Source organism: Natator depressus, chromosome 1, assembly GCF_965152275.1.
Source record: "Natator depressus isolate rNatDep1 chromosome 1, rNatDep2.hap1, whole genome shotgun sequence".
Lineage (NCBI taxonomy): Eukaryota > Metazoa > Chordata > Testudines > Cheloniidae > Natator > Natator depressus.
In genome coordinates this window covers 359,537-375,529 of record NC_134234.1, presented here as the reverse complement: position 1 = coordinate 375,529, position 15,993 = coordinate 359,537, and the positions used below count along the sequence as shown (strand labels likewise).

At 53.3% G+C, this 15,993-nt stretch overlaps 1 protein-coding gene across 3 annotated transcripts in view; it reads right to left on the bottom strand.

Annotated features, from left to right (window-relative positions):
• RRP8 (ribosomal RNA processing 8) overlaps nucleotides 1–15,993 on the bottom strand; it is a 40,585-nt gene that overhangs the window by 6,743 nt on the left and 17,849 nt on the right. For all 3 annotated transcript variants that reach the window (XM_074953824.1, XM_074953829.1, XM_074953834.1), the window contains 6 exons: nucleotides 5,420–5,752; nucleotides 1,876–1,958; nucleotides 1,399–1,537; nucleotides 993–1,127; nucleotides 767–890; nucleotides 368–504 (listed from right to left, as the gene is read on the bottom strand). In XM_074953824.1, coding sequence (XP_074809925.1) covers nucleotides 368–504; nucleotides 767–890; nucleotides 993–1,127; nucleotides 1,399–1,537; nucleotides 1,876–1,958; nucleotides 5,420–5,752 — 951 coding nt within the window. The remainder of the gene's footprint in view (nucleotides 1–367; nucleotides 505–766; nucleotides 891–992; nucleotides 1,128–1,398; nucleotides 1,538–1,875; nucleotides 1,959–5,419; nucleotides 5,753–15,993) is intronic.

Genomic DNA, 15,993 nt, shown 5'->3' with positions numbered 1-15,993 from the left:
GCACCATGCCCTGCAGATCCTCACTGGGAACACCCCATGGGATGGCCCCCCACTGCCAGCCAGCCAGCCTGCCCTTCCCGCACTGAGCGTGTGCTCTGCTGACAGACAGCACCGAGCGATTCCTCAAAGATGCCTCGTCGGCCTGCGGCATCACTCGCAGTGACCAGCTCCAGCCAGTCACGGGTCTGGACCGGAGCCCGATTTCTTTTCTTCCCAGATACTTACAATGCGCCCTGTTGTTCCTGGCCATGGATTGCTTCCACTCCCCCTATCGCATCTGTGCACCTTACAGGGCCTAGTTCACCCTACCCATTGGCAGGGGCTCTGAGCAGGGGGCACTGCTGGGGGATGGCTCACGCTCACCCACCTTGGGAGCTTTGAGGTCTCCGCTGCGCCAGTTCATGTCGATTTTGTGCTGACGCATGAAGGCGAATTTCCAGGGGCTGTACATGAAGCCGGGACTCAGCAGGCGCCGCTTCCGCAGGTTCAGGGGCTCCTCGATGCCTGTGGCAGGGGAAGAAAGCGAGACGTGGGCACAGGACTCCCAGCAGCGGAGCAGGGGCGGCGCTGCCCTCTCCGGTAGGAGAACAGGCCACCAGGGAGCCAGGGCAGGCAGGTGGAGGGACCAGGCTGGGAGCCTCAGGGCGGGGGAGCTCCTGCAGGAGTGGGTGCCAGGAGCCTGTAGGGCCCTGCCCCACTTTGCCTCCTGCAGGGGGAGGGAGTGGCTCGGCAGGGGGCGTGGCCTGGAAGGGGGCGGGGCTCCTACCTTCCTCCCTGCACTTCTCCCTCCACAGCAGGTTGTCCTCAGCCAGGACCCTCCAGTAGCGGCAGGTCTGGGCGGCGCGGAGCAGGTCCCGGGGCTCCAGGAAGGACAGGACGTAGAGCGCCAGCTGCACAGAGGGGGCAGGTCAGGGGCAGATCAGGGGCCAAGCCCCACAGGGCCAGTGGCTCCTGCTCTGCCCCCAGGCTGGCCCCTCCCTCGCCCCACTCACCTCCTTGGGCAGCAGGGAGATGAAGTCTCTCTGGAACTGCGGCTCAATCACCTGCATCATGTACTTGATCTGGGAGGGCTCGCAGCGGTCGATGAGCTCGTCCAAGGCCACCAGCTTCTCCGGGCCGCTCCACCTCTGGGCAGGAGAGAGCGCATGGGAAGGCCTGTGTGCCCCGGCAGCTGCGCCCCACCCTCACTGCCCCCCCCACGAGCAGCCCCCTCCCCCCATGGTCCCAGCCCCCCGCCCAGCCGCCCCTCCCCGCACGGTCCCAGCCCCCTGGCCAGCCGCCCCGCCCCCTCTCCCCTGCGGCTCCATCACCCCACCACACATGCTTTCCCTGTCTGTGACAGAGGAGGGCCCACTGGGCCGGCCCCGCTGCGCTGATGGGGAGGAGCCAGTCCCCTACCTGAAAGGTGCGGAGCCAGTCCTGCAGCTCTGGGGGCGGGGCGACTGAGGGGATGCGGCGCCGGCGGCCCTGGCCCGGCTTGGCGTTGCGCAGGTCCCCAAAGGTGGTGGTGGGGCTGGGAATGCAGGGGCCCAGCGTCCTGGTCACCATGGAGAGACCCGTCAGGTGAGACACAACAGCACTGGGGGAGTTATCTAGACCCCTCCACCCCCCATTCTCAAGAGCCAACCCCCAGCCACCAGACCCCCCCACTTGCCAGGCTCCCCCACCCCAAGAACCAACTGCATCCACCCCCACTACCCACCGCCCCCTTGCCCCACACATCCCAGCCCCGCCCTGCACGGTTCCCCTTGGCCCAGCCGAGCACCCTGGGGGCTGCGAGCTGGTGCAGGCTGACTGGCGGGCGGGGTGTGTGTGTGTGTGTGTTGGTAAGTGGTGACCCCTTTTCCTGCTGCCCCAGGACAGCCCAAAGCTCACCTGCCGTACTCTGAGCCCTTGCAGAGCTTCTTGCCAGGGGACAGGGCCCTGCTGTCCAGGCCATGCTCCGACTTCCGCTTCATCTGCAAGCGGATGGGAGGGGGGGGATTGTTAGGCCAGGGGGACCCACAGTACAGCCCCCCAGAGGGCTAGGGGAGTCCCTGGGGGAGGGGGAGGGCAGGGATCACTAGGGAGGCATGTAGGCTGAAGACAGCCTGAGGGCCAGCTCCCAGCAGAGGAGGAGCATGAGCCTGACTCAGGCAGCAGCAGGGGACTCGGGGGACCCCTGGCAGCACAGGAGCCTGGGGGCCTGGGCCCCAAGCCTGGCCCAGCAGGGAGGAGACACCCCATGCTGCACCCCTCAGGGCTGGAGCTTCCCAGCTCACTAGCTCCCAAGGCAACATGTGTCAGGCCCAGAGCAGTCCCTACACCAGGCCGGAGAACAGCTCCACTCCAGGCCCAGGCTACTCTCTGGGGAGGCTGGGCCTGAGGCCAGGCAGGGCCACGGTGCAGTCTCAGACACTCACCCCTCCCAAGGCAGCTTTCTCGGGAGCGGGGATCCCAGCCCCAAAGGCCAGGACAAGAAGCAAAGGACAAACAGCAAATGCTGGCAGGAGCTGAAGGCTGGCCACCCCACATGGCGCAGCCAGCTGGCTTCTGGAGAGACCCTCAGGGACCCCCTGCCCTCCTCTGCCCAGACCCAATACCACCCCCAACAGACAGAGAGACCCCATACCACCTCCTGACAGACAGAGACCCGGTACCACTCCCAGAGACCCCGTACCACCCCCAAACAGACAGAGGCCCCGTACCATCCCCAGAGATCCCGTACCACCCCCAGGCAGACAGAGACCCCTTACCACCCACAGACAGACAATGTTCCCTCTAATTTTTTCCGTCCATGTGTGGAACAAATTTTGTTATGTGCACCGAGGTATGTCTAGATGTGCGTCACCAGTACAAACAAAAAATCTAGATATAATATATATTTTTAAAAAGTTACCATAGGGATAATTACTTCAGACAGGACAGGTTAGGAATTTTAGAACTCATTACTCAAAAAATTAAATTTAAGTGTAAGAGAGAAAAAAAATTATGAAATGCACAGACCAGTCAAAACACCAAAATAAAATTTGAAAGAATAAAATTACAGAGAATATATGTGCATTGCTAGAACTACCAAGAAGTAACAACAAACAAAAATAACACAAGTATGTGTTCGGAGATGAGTGTGAAAGACTGTGTGTGAAGTGGGCTGTAGCCCACGAAAGCTTATGCTCAAATACATGTGTTAGTCTCTAAGGTGCCACAAGTCCTCCTGTCCTTTTTGTGGATATAGACTAACATGGCTGCTACTCTGAAATTTCTGTGTATGTGTGTGTATAGAGACACACAAACTCTGTGTGTGTGTAGACGTGTGTGTGCGCGCGCATGTGCACGCAGAGACAGGCTCTGTGTGTGTGTGTGCAGAGAGAGACAGACTGTGTGTGTATAGACACACAAACTGTGTGTGTGCAGACTGTGTGTGTACGTGTGTGTGCGTGCAGAGAGACAGACTGTGTGTGCGCGCAGAGAGACTGTGTACGTGTGTGCGCGCACAGAGAGACAGACTGTGTGTGTGCGTGCAGAGAGACTGTGTATGTGTGTGTGTGTGTGTACAGAGAGACAGACTCTGTGTGTGCGTGCAGAGAGACTGTGTGTACGTGTGTGCGCGCGCACAGAGAGACAGACTCTGTGTGTGCGTGCAGAGAGACTGTGTGTACGTGTGTGCGCGCGCACAGAGAGACAGACTCTGTGTGCGCGCACAGAGACTGTGTATGTGTGCGTGTGTGCGCACAGAGAGTCAGACTCTGTGTGTGCGTGCAGAGAGACTGTGTACGTGTGCGTGTGCATGTGTGTGTACAGAGAGACAGACTGTGTGTGTGCGTGCAGAGAGACTGTGTACGTGTGCGTGTGTGTGTACAGAGAGACAGACTGTGTGTGTGCGTGCAGAGAGACTGTGTACGTGTGCGTGTGTGTGTACAGAGAGACAGACTGTGTGTGTGCACAGAGAGACAGACTGTGTGTGTGCGTGCAGAGACTGTGTACGTGTGCGTGTGTGCGTACAGAGAGACAGACTGTGTGTGTGCGTGCAGAGACTGTGTACGTGTGCGTGTGTGCGTGCAGAGAGACTGTGTGTACGTGTGTGCGCGTGCGCACAGAGAGACAGATTGTGTGTGTGCGTGCAGAGAGACCGTGTGCGTGTGCGTGTACAGAGAGACAGACTCTGTGTGCGCGTGCAGAGAGACAGACTCTGTACGTGTGCGTGCAGAGAGACTGTGTACGTGTGCGTTTGTGTACAGAGAGACAGACTCTGTGTGCGTGTACAGAGAGACAGACTCTGTGTGCGTGTGTGTGTGCGTGCGCAGAGAGACAGACTGTGTGTGTGCGTGCAGAGACTGTGTACGTGTGCGTGTACAGAGAGACAGACTGTGTGTGCGTGCAGAGAGACAGTGTACGTGTGCGTGTACAGAGAGACAGACTGTGTGTGTGCGTGCAGAGAGACAGACTGTGTGTGTGCGTGCAGAGAGACTGTGTACGTGTGCGTGTGCATGTGTGTGCACAGAGAGACAGACTGTGTGTGTGCGTGCAGAGAGACTGTGTACGTGTGTGTGTACAGAGAGACAGACTGTGTGTGTGCGTGCAGAGAGACTGTGTACGTGCGCGTGTGTGTACAGAGAGACAGACTGTGTGTGTGTGCGTGCAGAGAGACTGTGTACGTGCGCGTGTGTGTACAGAGAGACAGACTGTGTGTGTGCGTGCAGAGAGGCTGTGTACGTGCGCGTGTGTACAGAGAGACAGACTCTGTGTGTGTGCGCACAGAGAGACACTGTGTGTGCGTGCAGAGAGACTGTGTACGTGTACAGAGAGACAGACTGTGTGTGCGTGTGTGTGCGTGCATAGAGACTGTGTACGTGTGCGTGCACAGAGACAGACTCTGTGTGCGTGTGTGTGCGCACAGAGAGACAGACTGTGTGTGTGTGCAGAGAGACTGTGTACGTGTGCCATCCCCACCGCCGACAGACAAACCCTGTACCACCCCTACCTCTCGACAGACAGACTGACCCCGTACCGCCACAGCCCCTTGACAGACAGACCCCCCCCATATCCCTCCATCCCTCGACAGACCCTGTACCACACCCATCCCTGACAGAGACCCAGTACCATCCCCAACCCTCAACAGACAGACCAACCCGGTACTCCCAATCTAGAGCTGGCTCTGCCCCGCAGGGCTCATTGTTCCGTTCTCAGGCTGTGGGGAAATCCAGGTTTAATCTCTGCCCTAGTCAGGTGCCGTCCAGCTTCTCCTCCAGCCCTCCTCATGGGGTACAGAGACTCGGTACAGAGACTCGGGGCAGGGCTGGCCCTGGGCCTGGGGGGAGGTTCCCTTGTTCTTGGGGGGAGCCATCAGCCGGTGCCCCGTGGCAGCCCCCAGGCCTGTACGCGCTCGTCCCTATCGTGCAGGGAAGCCCCGACGGGCTCGTGGCTGCCCTGCCCCCGTTACCTTTGGCCGCACATGTCGGATGAGGCTGCCCTCCTCGGTCCTCTCCAGATAGTCAATCCAGCGCTCCCCAATGGTGTAATAGAAATAGACGTCACTGCCGTCCTCCCCTTCATCGCTGCAGCAGCTCCCCTCCTCCTCCTCCTCCTCCTGTGCCCCACAGACTCTGGAGCTGGCAGGCTCCAGCCCCGCATGGCCGGCCAGCTCCTCGGGCTCCTGCCCCACTCGCACTCTGGAGCCATTGGACTCTGGACCAGAACCCCCTTCAACACCTGAGCAATCCGATTCCTCCGACTCCCAGGCAGCCTGGACGCCGTTCTCCTCCTCAGCCAGCACCTGCAAGACACAGCGGCATGGGGTCAGGGGTCTGCGCACCCCCAGGCAGCTCACTGGTGGGGTCTGGGTGGGGAACAGCTTCTCCTGCTGACAGCCAGGTGCTGCATGGCAGAGCGCAGGGACGGCAGGCACCACACTGACGCACGGAGCCCTGTTCTGAGGACATGAGGGCCAACGGGTCCCTTCTTCCACAGCCAGAGAGAAACTTCAGGAACAAGCAAGACCCAGCCGGGGGGAAGGGCCACAGGCACCTGGCATGAGTGGACAGCACCAGTGCTCCATTCAAAGGCTGCCAGGGCCTGCAGCCACCTAGCAGGGCCCCAGAGCCCCCGTAACACAGGGCTGGAAGTCACACGCACTCTGCTAGTGCGGTAACCCCAGTGCTCCCAACCCAGCAGCGTTTAGCTGCTTTAACAGCTCTCCGCAGCACTAACAGCGGAGCTGGGACCCGTCCCAGACTGGAGCAGACCCCACCAGAGTCCTGCAGGTCCAGCTCCACTTGCCTGGCGCTTGGCAGCAAGCTGGGCCCTGCACCAGGTGGTTGCCAAAGGGTAGACGCCGGGGGGACAGAGTGACCTCCCCTTCAGACCAGGGCAGGGCACGGACTTCGCTCTGGACTCTTCTTAGATCTTGAGAAACTGGATCTTCCAAAAACGATAAATAACTTTCTAACACCCAACACCAGAATCTCTACCCTGGACTGCATGCTGACACAGCCAAACCATCGCTAGCCTGGAAGTGGGCCGTGGCCTAGGGACCAGGATCATCAGCCAGTTACATCTGATGAGGGCAAAGAGAGACATGCCCCAACCAGTAACAAACACTTGGCTCCTCAGAAAGGCTAGTTCCCAAAGCCTAGGGAAAGCGTGGACAGAGAAATGTGAATAGAAACAGGAAGCTCTCGAAGAGATTGTTAGATGGCCAAAAAGCCACAATGTCCCCAAGGAAGAGTCTACTTGGCTTGCAACCCGCCCTGTTCAGTGGGGAAGTGAAGGGAGCAATCAGACATCAAACAGCAGCACAGAACGCATGGGAACGGGGGAAATCTATAGCAATCAGTACAACACGATGTCCCAGGAGGCACCCGAGACGCCCTGCCCTTTGCCCACCATCCCGACACTGGCAGGTCTGAGCGGGAGCAGATCAGCAGTGAGGTTGGGGACATGGGGGAAGGGGGAGCAAGGGGGGACATGCTGTGTTCCTGTCCACCCTCCCAGTGGAAGGTGAGGGCCCCGACAGGAACAGGCGAGTCCTGAAGGTGAATGCGCGGCTGCACAGATGGTGTAGATGGAAGGCTCTGGCTTCCTTGACCATGGGATACTGTGCTGGGAAGAGATGGGGCTCACCTGACCAAGAAGGGGAAGAGCAGCTTTGCGCACCGACTTGCCAGCTCAGTGAAGAGGGCTTTAAACTAAGTTCCCAGGGGGCAGGGGACAAAACCCCCAGGGAGGTATAAAAAAGTCTCTCTCTGACTTTACCAAAGGGATAAGTGTTTGGCTGGGGCAGAAGGGGGATGGAAAATGACAAGACAGATGTAGCAGCAACACGAGGGAATTGCTCCACATCTTAGATGTCTGCCCATAAATGCAAGGAGCATGGGGGATAAACAGGAAGTGTTAGTACACAAGCTAAATGATGACTCAAGTGGCCTCCCAGGACTTGGTAAGATAACTCTCCTGATACGAATACTGGCACGCAGGGGTACAGGACGGCCAGGCAGGGAAGAGGGCAGAAGGGTTGCCTTACACACCAAGAATATATTCACGTGTTCTGAGGTCCAGAAGGAGGGGACAGGCAGACCAGCTGAAAGGCTTAGGGTGAAGGTAAAGTGGGAAAAAAGAGGGGGGATGTCATTAGGGGTCTGCTACAGACCAGCTCATTGGGACAAGGAGGTGGATGAGGCGTTTTAGAATAACAGAAATCTCTGAAATACAATACCAGGTAGTAATGGGGGACTTGAACTACTCAGGCACCTACTGGGAATGTCATACGGGAAAACACACAACCTCCAATAAGTTCTGTGAATGTACTGGGGACAACTCTTAGTTTCCGGTGAAGGAAGTAACCAGTGGAACGGCCATTTCAGACGTGATTCTGCCTATCGGGGAAGAACTGCCTGTGAATCTGAAGGTTGAGGCAATGTGGGTGAAAGTTATCCTGAAATGAGGGATTTAATGATTCTAAGGCAGTGGTTTTCAACTCGTGGTTTGAGGACCCCTGGGGGTCTACCAACCATGTTTAAGATTTCCAAAGGGTCCGCACCTCATTTGAAATGTTTTAGGGGTCCACAGACAAGACAAGGTTGAAAACCACCGTGGTAAGGAAAGAAAGGCATGAGAGCAGCAGAATAAAGACAATGGACGCCCAAAAGTCGACAGTAACAAACTCAGGGAACTGGTAGGTGAGGTCCCATGGGAAGAAAATCTAAGGGATAAAGGAGTTCAGGAGACCTGGCAGTTTCTGAGAGAGACAACATTAAAGGTGCAAAGATCGGAGAGATAGTAAGAGGCCAATATGGCTCCATCAGGAACTCCTGAATGGCCTGAAAAACAAAAGGGAATGCTACAAAAAGTGGAAACATGGACAAACTGCTAAGGAGGAGTACAAAAGAGTAGCACAAACATGTAGGGACAAAATCTGAAAGGCTAAGGAACAAAATGTGTTACACCTAGAAAGGGATATAAAAGGCAGTAAGACAAGGATTTATAAATACATTAGGTGCAAGAGAAAAGACAAAGAAAACTGTAGGTCCTCTACTTAGCAGGGAAGGAGAGTTAATAACGGACAACTTCAAGAAAGCTGACACACTTAATACCTACTTTGCTTCAGCCTTCACTAAAAACACTCAACGCAATTAACAACAACAACAAGGGGGAGGAACGGAAGCCAGAATAGGGAAGGAACAGGTTAAAGAATATTTAGATAAGTGAGATGTATTCAAATGAGCAAGGCCTGATGAAATTCACTGTGGGGTAGTTAAGGAACTAGTTGAAGCAATCTTGGAACTGTTAGAGATGGTCTTTGAGAACTCCTGGAGGAGGGGTGAAGTCCCAGAGGACTGGAGAAGGGCAAAAGGAGAACAAAGGACCTAGAGAATTAACTATAGACCAGTCAACCTAACTTTGATACCTGGAAAGACATCGGAACAAGCTATTCGGCAACCAACCCTGTAAGCACTTTGAGGATAATAAGATTATAAGGACTAGCCAACATGGATTTGTCAAGAACAAATCATGGCAAACCAACCTCATTTCCTTCTCTGACAGAGTGACTGACCTAGTGGATGGGAGAATGCTCTAGATGTGATGTATCTTGATTTTAGCAAGGCTTTTGACACAGTTCCACATGCCATTCTCATAAGCAAACTAGGGAAATGTAGTCTAGATTAAATTACTATAAGGTGAGTGCACAACTGGTTGAAAGACCAGATTCAAGGAGTATTTATCAATGGGTCACTGTGAGGTTCGGCAGGGGTCAGTCCTGGGTTCATAAATGACTTACATAATGGAGTGGAGAATACACTTTTGTGGATGTGAGGGAGATTCAGCAACTGGTCTTCACTGTTGAGGAAATGAGGGAGATTCCCAAAGCTGAGCCATTCTTTTTGGGTGATAGATCTGAGGAACTGTCCCAAATTGACGTATCATTAGAGGAGGTTTTGGAACAAATTGATAAACTAAACAATAGTAAGTCTCCAGGACTGGATGGGATTCACCCAAGAGTTCTGAAGGAACTCAAATGTGAAATTGCAGGACTACTAACTGTCATCTGTAACCTATCATTTAAATCAGCTTCTGTACCAAATGACTGGAGGATAGCTAATGTGACACCAATTTTTAAAAAGCGCTCCAGAGGAGACCTTGGCAACTACAGGCCAATAAGCCTCACTTCAGTACCGGGCAAACTGGTTGAAACTATCGTAAAGAACAAAATTGTCAGACACATAGATGAACACAATTTGTTGATAAATAGTCAACATGGTTTTTGTAAAGGGAAATCATGCCTCACCAATCTACTAGAATTCTTTGAGGGGGTCAACAAGCATGCGGACAAAGGAGATCCAGTGGATCTAGTGTATTTAGATTTTCAGAAAGCCTTTGACAAGGTCCCTCACCAAAGACTCTTAAGCAAAATAAGCAGTCATGGGATAAGAGGGAAGGTTCTCTCATGGATCGGTAACTGGTTAAAAGATAGGAAACAAAGGGTAGGAATAAATGATAAGTTTTCAGAATGGAGAGAGGTAAATAGTGGTGTCCCCCAGGGGTCTGTACTGGGCCCAGTCCTGTCTCAACATAGTTAAGTCCCGGGCAGACTGCGAAGAGTTGCAAAAGGATCTCTCAAAACTGGGTGACTGGATAACAAAATGGCAGATGAAATTTAATGCTGATAAATGCAAAGTAATGCACATTGGAAAACATAATCCTAACTATACATATACAATGATGGGGTCTAAATTAGCTGTTACCACTCAAGAAAGATCTTGGAGTCATTGTGGATAGTTCTCTGAAAACATCCACTCAATATGCAGCAGCAGTGAAAAAAGCGAACAGAATGTTGGGAATCATTAAGAAAGGGATAGATAATAAGACAGAAAATATCATATTGTCTCTATATAAATCCATGGTATGCCCACACCTTGAATACTGCATGCGGATGTGGTCGCCCCATCTCAAAAAAGATATATTAGAATTGGAAAAGGTTCAGAAAATGGCAACAAAAATGATTAAGGGTATAGAGCGGCTTCTGTATGAGGACAGATTAATAAGACTGGGACTTTTCAGCTTGGAAAAGAGGCGACTAAGGGGGGATATGATAGAGGTCTATAAAGTCATGAGTGGTATAGAGAAAGTAAATAAGGAAGTGTTATTTACTCCTTCTCATAATACAAGAACAAGGGGCCACCAAATGAAATTAATAGGTAGCAGGTTTAAAACAAACACAAGAAAGTATTTTTTCACACAACGCACTGTCAACCTCTGGAACTGCTTGCCAGAGGGTGTTGTGAAGGCCAATACTATAATAGGGTTCAAAAGGGAGCTAGATAGATTCATGGAAGATAAGTGCATCAATGGCTATTAGCCAGGATAGGCAGGAATGGTGTCCCTAGCCTCTGTTTGCCAGAAGCTGGGATTGGGTAACAGGGCATGGATCACTTGATGATAACCTGTCTGTTCATTCCCGTTGGGGCACCTGCCATTGTCCACTGTCAGAGGACAAGATACTGGGCTTGATGGACCTTTCGTCTGACCCAATATGGCTGTTCTTATGTTCTTATGATGACACCAAGCTCGGAGGGATTGCAAGCACTTTGGAGAAGAGGATTAGAATTCAAAATAACCTTGAGAAATTGGAGAATTGGTCTGAAACCAGCAAGATGAAATTCAATAAAGACAAGTGAAAGTACTGCACTTAGAAAGAAAAAATCAAATGCAGAACTATGACATGGGGAAGAAATGGCTAGGTAGTAGCACTGCTGAAAAGAATCTGGCATTACGGTGGATCACAAATTGAATATGAGTCAACGAAGTGATGCAGTTATGAAAAAGGCTAATGTTTCAGGGTGTATAACAGGAGTGTTGTACATAAGACAATGTCCCACTCTACTCAGCACTGGTGAGGCCTTGGCTGGATTACTGTGTCCAGTTCTGGGTGCCACACTTTAAGAAAGATATGACAATTGGAGACAGTTGAGAAAAGAGCAACACAAGTGATAAAAGGTTTACAACATCTGACTTATGGAGATAGGTTAAAAAATGGGGGATGATTAGTCTTGAGACTAAAAAAAAGAACGGGGGCGGGGACAAGGGGACAGGACACACATGATAACAGTCTTCATATATGTTAAGGGCTGTTACAGAGATGATGGTAATCAGTTGTCCTCCATGTTCACTGAAGGCAGGGACATGAAGTAATGAGCTTAATCCAGGGGTGGGCAAACTATGGGCTGCATCCGGCCTGCCAGCCGTTTTAAGCCGGCCCTCGAGCTCCCGCTGGAAGCGGAGTCTGGGGCTTGCCCTGCTCCAGCCGGGGAGCGGGGTCGGGGGCTGCTCCATGCCACCCCCGGAAGCAGCAGCATGGCCCCGCTCTGGCTCCTACACATAGGGGCAGCCAGCGGTCTCTGCTCTGCACACTGCCCCCGCCCCAAGTGCCGCCCCCGCAGCTCTCATTGGCCAGGGACTGCGGCCAATGGGAGCTGCGGGTGGTGCCTGCAGACGGGGCAGCATGCAGAGCCGCCTGGCTGTGCTTCCACATAGGAGCCGGAGTGGGGACATGGCCGCTGCTTCCGGGAGCCACATGAGGTAAGCACTGCCCAGAGCCTGCACCTCTGAGCCTCTCCCTGCACCCCAACCCCTGCCCCAGCCCTGATCCCACTCCTGCCCTCCGAACCCCTTGGTCCTAGCCCAAAGCAACCTTCTGCACCCCAAACTCCTTATCCCCAGCCCCACTCCAGAGCTCCCCCCCCGCACCCTACTCCCTACTCCCCCATCCCAGCCCGGAGCCCACTCCCATACCCTGAACTCATTTCTGGCCCCACCCTGGAGCCCGCACCCCCAACCAGACCTCTCACCCCCCTCCCACACGCCAACCCCAATTTTGTGAGCATTCCTGGCCCACCGTACAATTTCTATTCCCAGATGTGGCCCTTGGGCAAAAAAGTTTGCCCATCCCCGGTTTAATCTGTAGCAAGGGAGATGTAGGTTAGATATTAGGAAAAACTTTCTAACTATAAGGATAGGCCCTGGAATATAAGACTGGAAATAAGGCATACATTTTTTTACAGTGAGGTAATTGGAACAGGTTTCAGAGTAGCAATTTACCAAGGCTCACGGTGGATTCTCCCATCATTGACCCTTTTTAAACCGAGACAGGATGTTTTTCTAACTGATCTGCTGTGGGAATTATTTTGGGGAAGTTCTGTGGCCTGTGCTATAAAGCAGGTCAGACGATATTCCAATGGTCCCTTCTGGCTTTAGAATCTATGAATCATGAACAGGCTTCCAGGGGAAGATGTGGAATCCCCATCATTGGAGGTTTTTAAGAACAGCTTAGACAGACACCTGTCAGGGATGGTCTAGATATACTTGATCCTGTCAGCGGAGGTAAAAATAAGAAATTAAGCAATTTTTCAGTAACAGTGGCTATGACACTTTTGTATTATGCCCAATTTTGTAAGCAAGTAGTTTTTAAGTGAGGTGAAACTTGGGGTGCGCAAGACAAATCAGACTCCTGACAGGGGTACAGGAGTCTGGAGAGGTTGAGAGCCACAGGACTAGACGATCACCAAGATTCCAAAGCCAGAAGGGAACAACAGAACCACTTTCTTTTTGTTCTTTTTGTTCCCGGTTTCCGATTTTTAGTTCTGTATTCAGTTCCTCTTTATCTGGCAAGACGAGGTCTAATATAGAATCCCCACAACACTTCTTTGAGTTAGGAAATTATCATGTATAATGTTAGATTTTCCAAAGATGTTTTAGTATTGGCAGCGTAAGACCTCCAGCATATGTCACTCAAATTGAAGTCCACTGTGATCACGCAGTTTTTTTCTGATACATTATAGATTGGCAATTAAGGAGCAGGTCATCCTGTTCCATGGTGGGATGTGGTAATCTGCAGCAGATTCCATCTCAGAGGTGGGCAAACTACGGCCCGCGGGCCACATCCAGCCCACGGGACCGTCCTGCCTGGCACTTGAGCTCCTGGCCGGGGAGGCTAGACCCCAGCCTCTCCCCTGCTGTCCCCCTGCCCTGCAGCCTCAGCTCGCTGTGCCGCCAGTGCTCTGGCCAGCGGGGCTGCAAGCTCCTGCCAGGCAGTGTGGCAGCGTGGCTGGCTCCGGCTAGGCGGCACGGCTCCCAGTCCTGGTTCTCTGAGTGGCATGGTAAGGGGGTGGGGAGCGCGGGGGCTGGATAAGGGGCAGGAGGTTCCGGGGGGCAGTCAGGGGACAGGGAGTGCGGTGGGGGTTGGATAGGCGTGGGAGTCCCCGGGGGGGGGGGGGGGTGCGGTTAGGGAAAGGGGGTGCCAGGAGGGGGCAGTCAGGGGACAAGGAGCAGGGGGAGTTGGATGGGTTGGGGGTTCTAAGGAAGGCAGTCGGGGGCGGAAAGTGGGAGGGGGCGGATAGGGGGCAGGGGCCAGGCTGTCTGGGGAGGCACAGCCTTCCCTACCCGGCCCTCCATACAGTTTCGGAACACCAATGTGGCCATTGGGCCAAAAAGTTTGCCCACTCCTGCACTACCTAATACCTCACCTTGTGCTTTAACTTTTGGTATATTGATACATAAGCATCCAAAAAAAAAAAAAAAAACCAGTTACTCACTTCTCGTAACTGTTGTTCTTCGAGATGTGTTGTTCATGTCCATTCCAATTAGGTGTGTGCGCGCACACATGTGCATGGTAGCCGGAAGATTTTTCCCCCAGAAGCATCTGTCGGGTTGGTCTGGCCACCCCCTGGAGTCGCGCCTTCATGGCGCTCAACATAGAGCCCTCCTGACCCGCCACCCCCTTACCGGCTACTCTGATAGAGGGGTAAGAGGGTGGGTATTCGAATGGAGATGAACAACACACCTCAAAGAACAACAGTTATGAGAAGGTGAGTAACCGTTTTTTCTTCTCTGAGTGCTTGTTCATGTCCATTACAATCAGGTGACTCACAAGCCTAAGTTCAGGAGTTGGAGTCTTCCACTGATTGGAGCACGGTTCGTCCGAAGGCTGCATCGTCTCTGGCCTGCTGGGTAATTGCAAAGTGCATGGTGCAAGTGTGGATGGAGGACCAGGTGGCCTCCTGGCCTGGGAAAGGGACAAAAGAGAGGAGGGGCTGGAGAGTTTCAGTTTGGAGCTGCTCGGAAAATGGAGGGAGGCCCAGATGGGTCTCTGGCCTCCCTGCCCCCCAAGATGGACCTGACTGAGCAGTCCTGTTCTCTGTACCTACAAGCTCTGTTTTAGACCATGTTCCTGTCGTCTAATAAACCATCTGTTTTACAGGCCGGCTGAGAGTCACGTCTGACTGCGGAATTGGGGTGCAGGACCCACTGGATTCCCCAGGAGCCCCGCCTGTGCGGACTCGCTGTGGGAAGTGCACGGTGTGAGAAGGGGATGCTGAATGCTCTGAGGTCAGACCCAGGAAGGTGGAAGGCATGTGAGCTTTTTGCCCTGGAGACAGTCTGCTCTCAGAGAGGAGGCTCCCCCAGAGTCCTGCCTGGCTTCGTATGGAGTAGTTCCAGAGCATCGCCCAGAGACCCCGTGACAGATATATTAGCAGGAGTGTTATAAGCAAGACACGAGAAGTAATTCTTCTGCTCTACTCTGCGCTGATTAGGCCTCAACTGGAGTATTGTGTCCAGTTCTGGGAGCAAAATTTCAGGAAAGATGTGGACAAATTGGAGAAAGTCCAGAAAAAAGCAACAAAAATGATCAAAGGTCTAGAAAACATGACCTATGAGGGAAGATGAAAAAATTGGGTTTGTTTGGTCTGCAGAAGAGAAGACTGAGAGGGGACGGGATAACAGTCTTCAAGTACATAAAAGGTTGTTACAAGGAGGAAGGAGAAAAATTGTTCTTCTTAACAGCTCAGGATAGGACAAGAAGCAATGGGCTTAAATTGCAGCAAAGGATGTTTAGTTTGGACATTAGGAAAAACTTCCTGTCAGGGTGATTAAGCACTGGAATAAATTACCTCTGGAGGTTGTGCAATCTCTACCATGGGAGATTTTTAAGAACAGGTTAGACAAACACCTGTCAAGGAGGATCTAGATCAGGGGCATGCAAACTTTTTGGCCTGAGGGCCACACTGGGTTTCCGAAATTGTATGGAGAGCCGGTTAGAGGAGGCTGTCCACACCCCCGCCCCCTGAGCACCACCCCGAACTCCCCTGCCCTCTCTCCAACCCCCCTGCTCCCTGCCCCCTTACTGCGCTGCCTGGAGCACTGGTGGTCAGCCACACCACTGCGCAGCACAGAGCACCGGGTCAGGCTGCGGCTCTGCAAGAGCCCTGCCACCCAGAGCATTGCGCCGGCAGCGCAGTGAGCTGAGGCTGCAGGGGAGGGGGAACAGCAGGGGAGGGGGAACAGCAGGGGAGGGGCCGGGGGCTAGCCTACTGGGCCAGGAGCTCAGGGACCAGGTAGGAGGGTCCAGCGGGCTGTAGTTTGCCCACCTCTGGTCTAGATAATACTTGGTCCTGCCATGATTGCAAGTGACTGGACCAGATGGCCTCTCACAGTCCCTTCCAATCCTATCACTCAATATTTCCA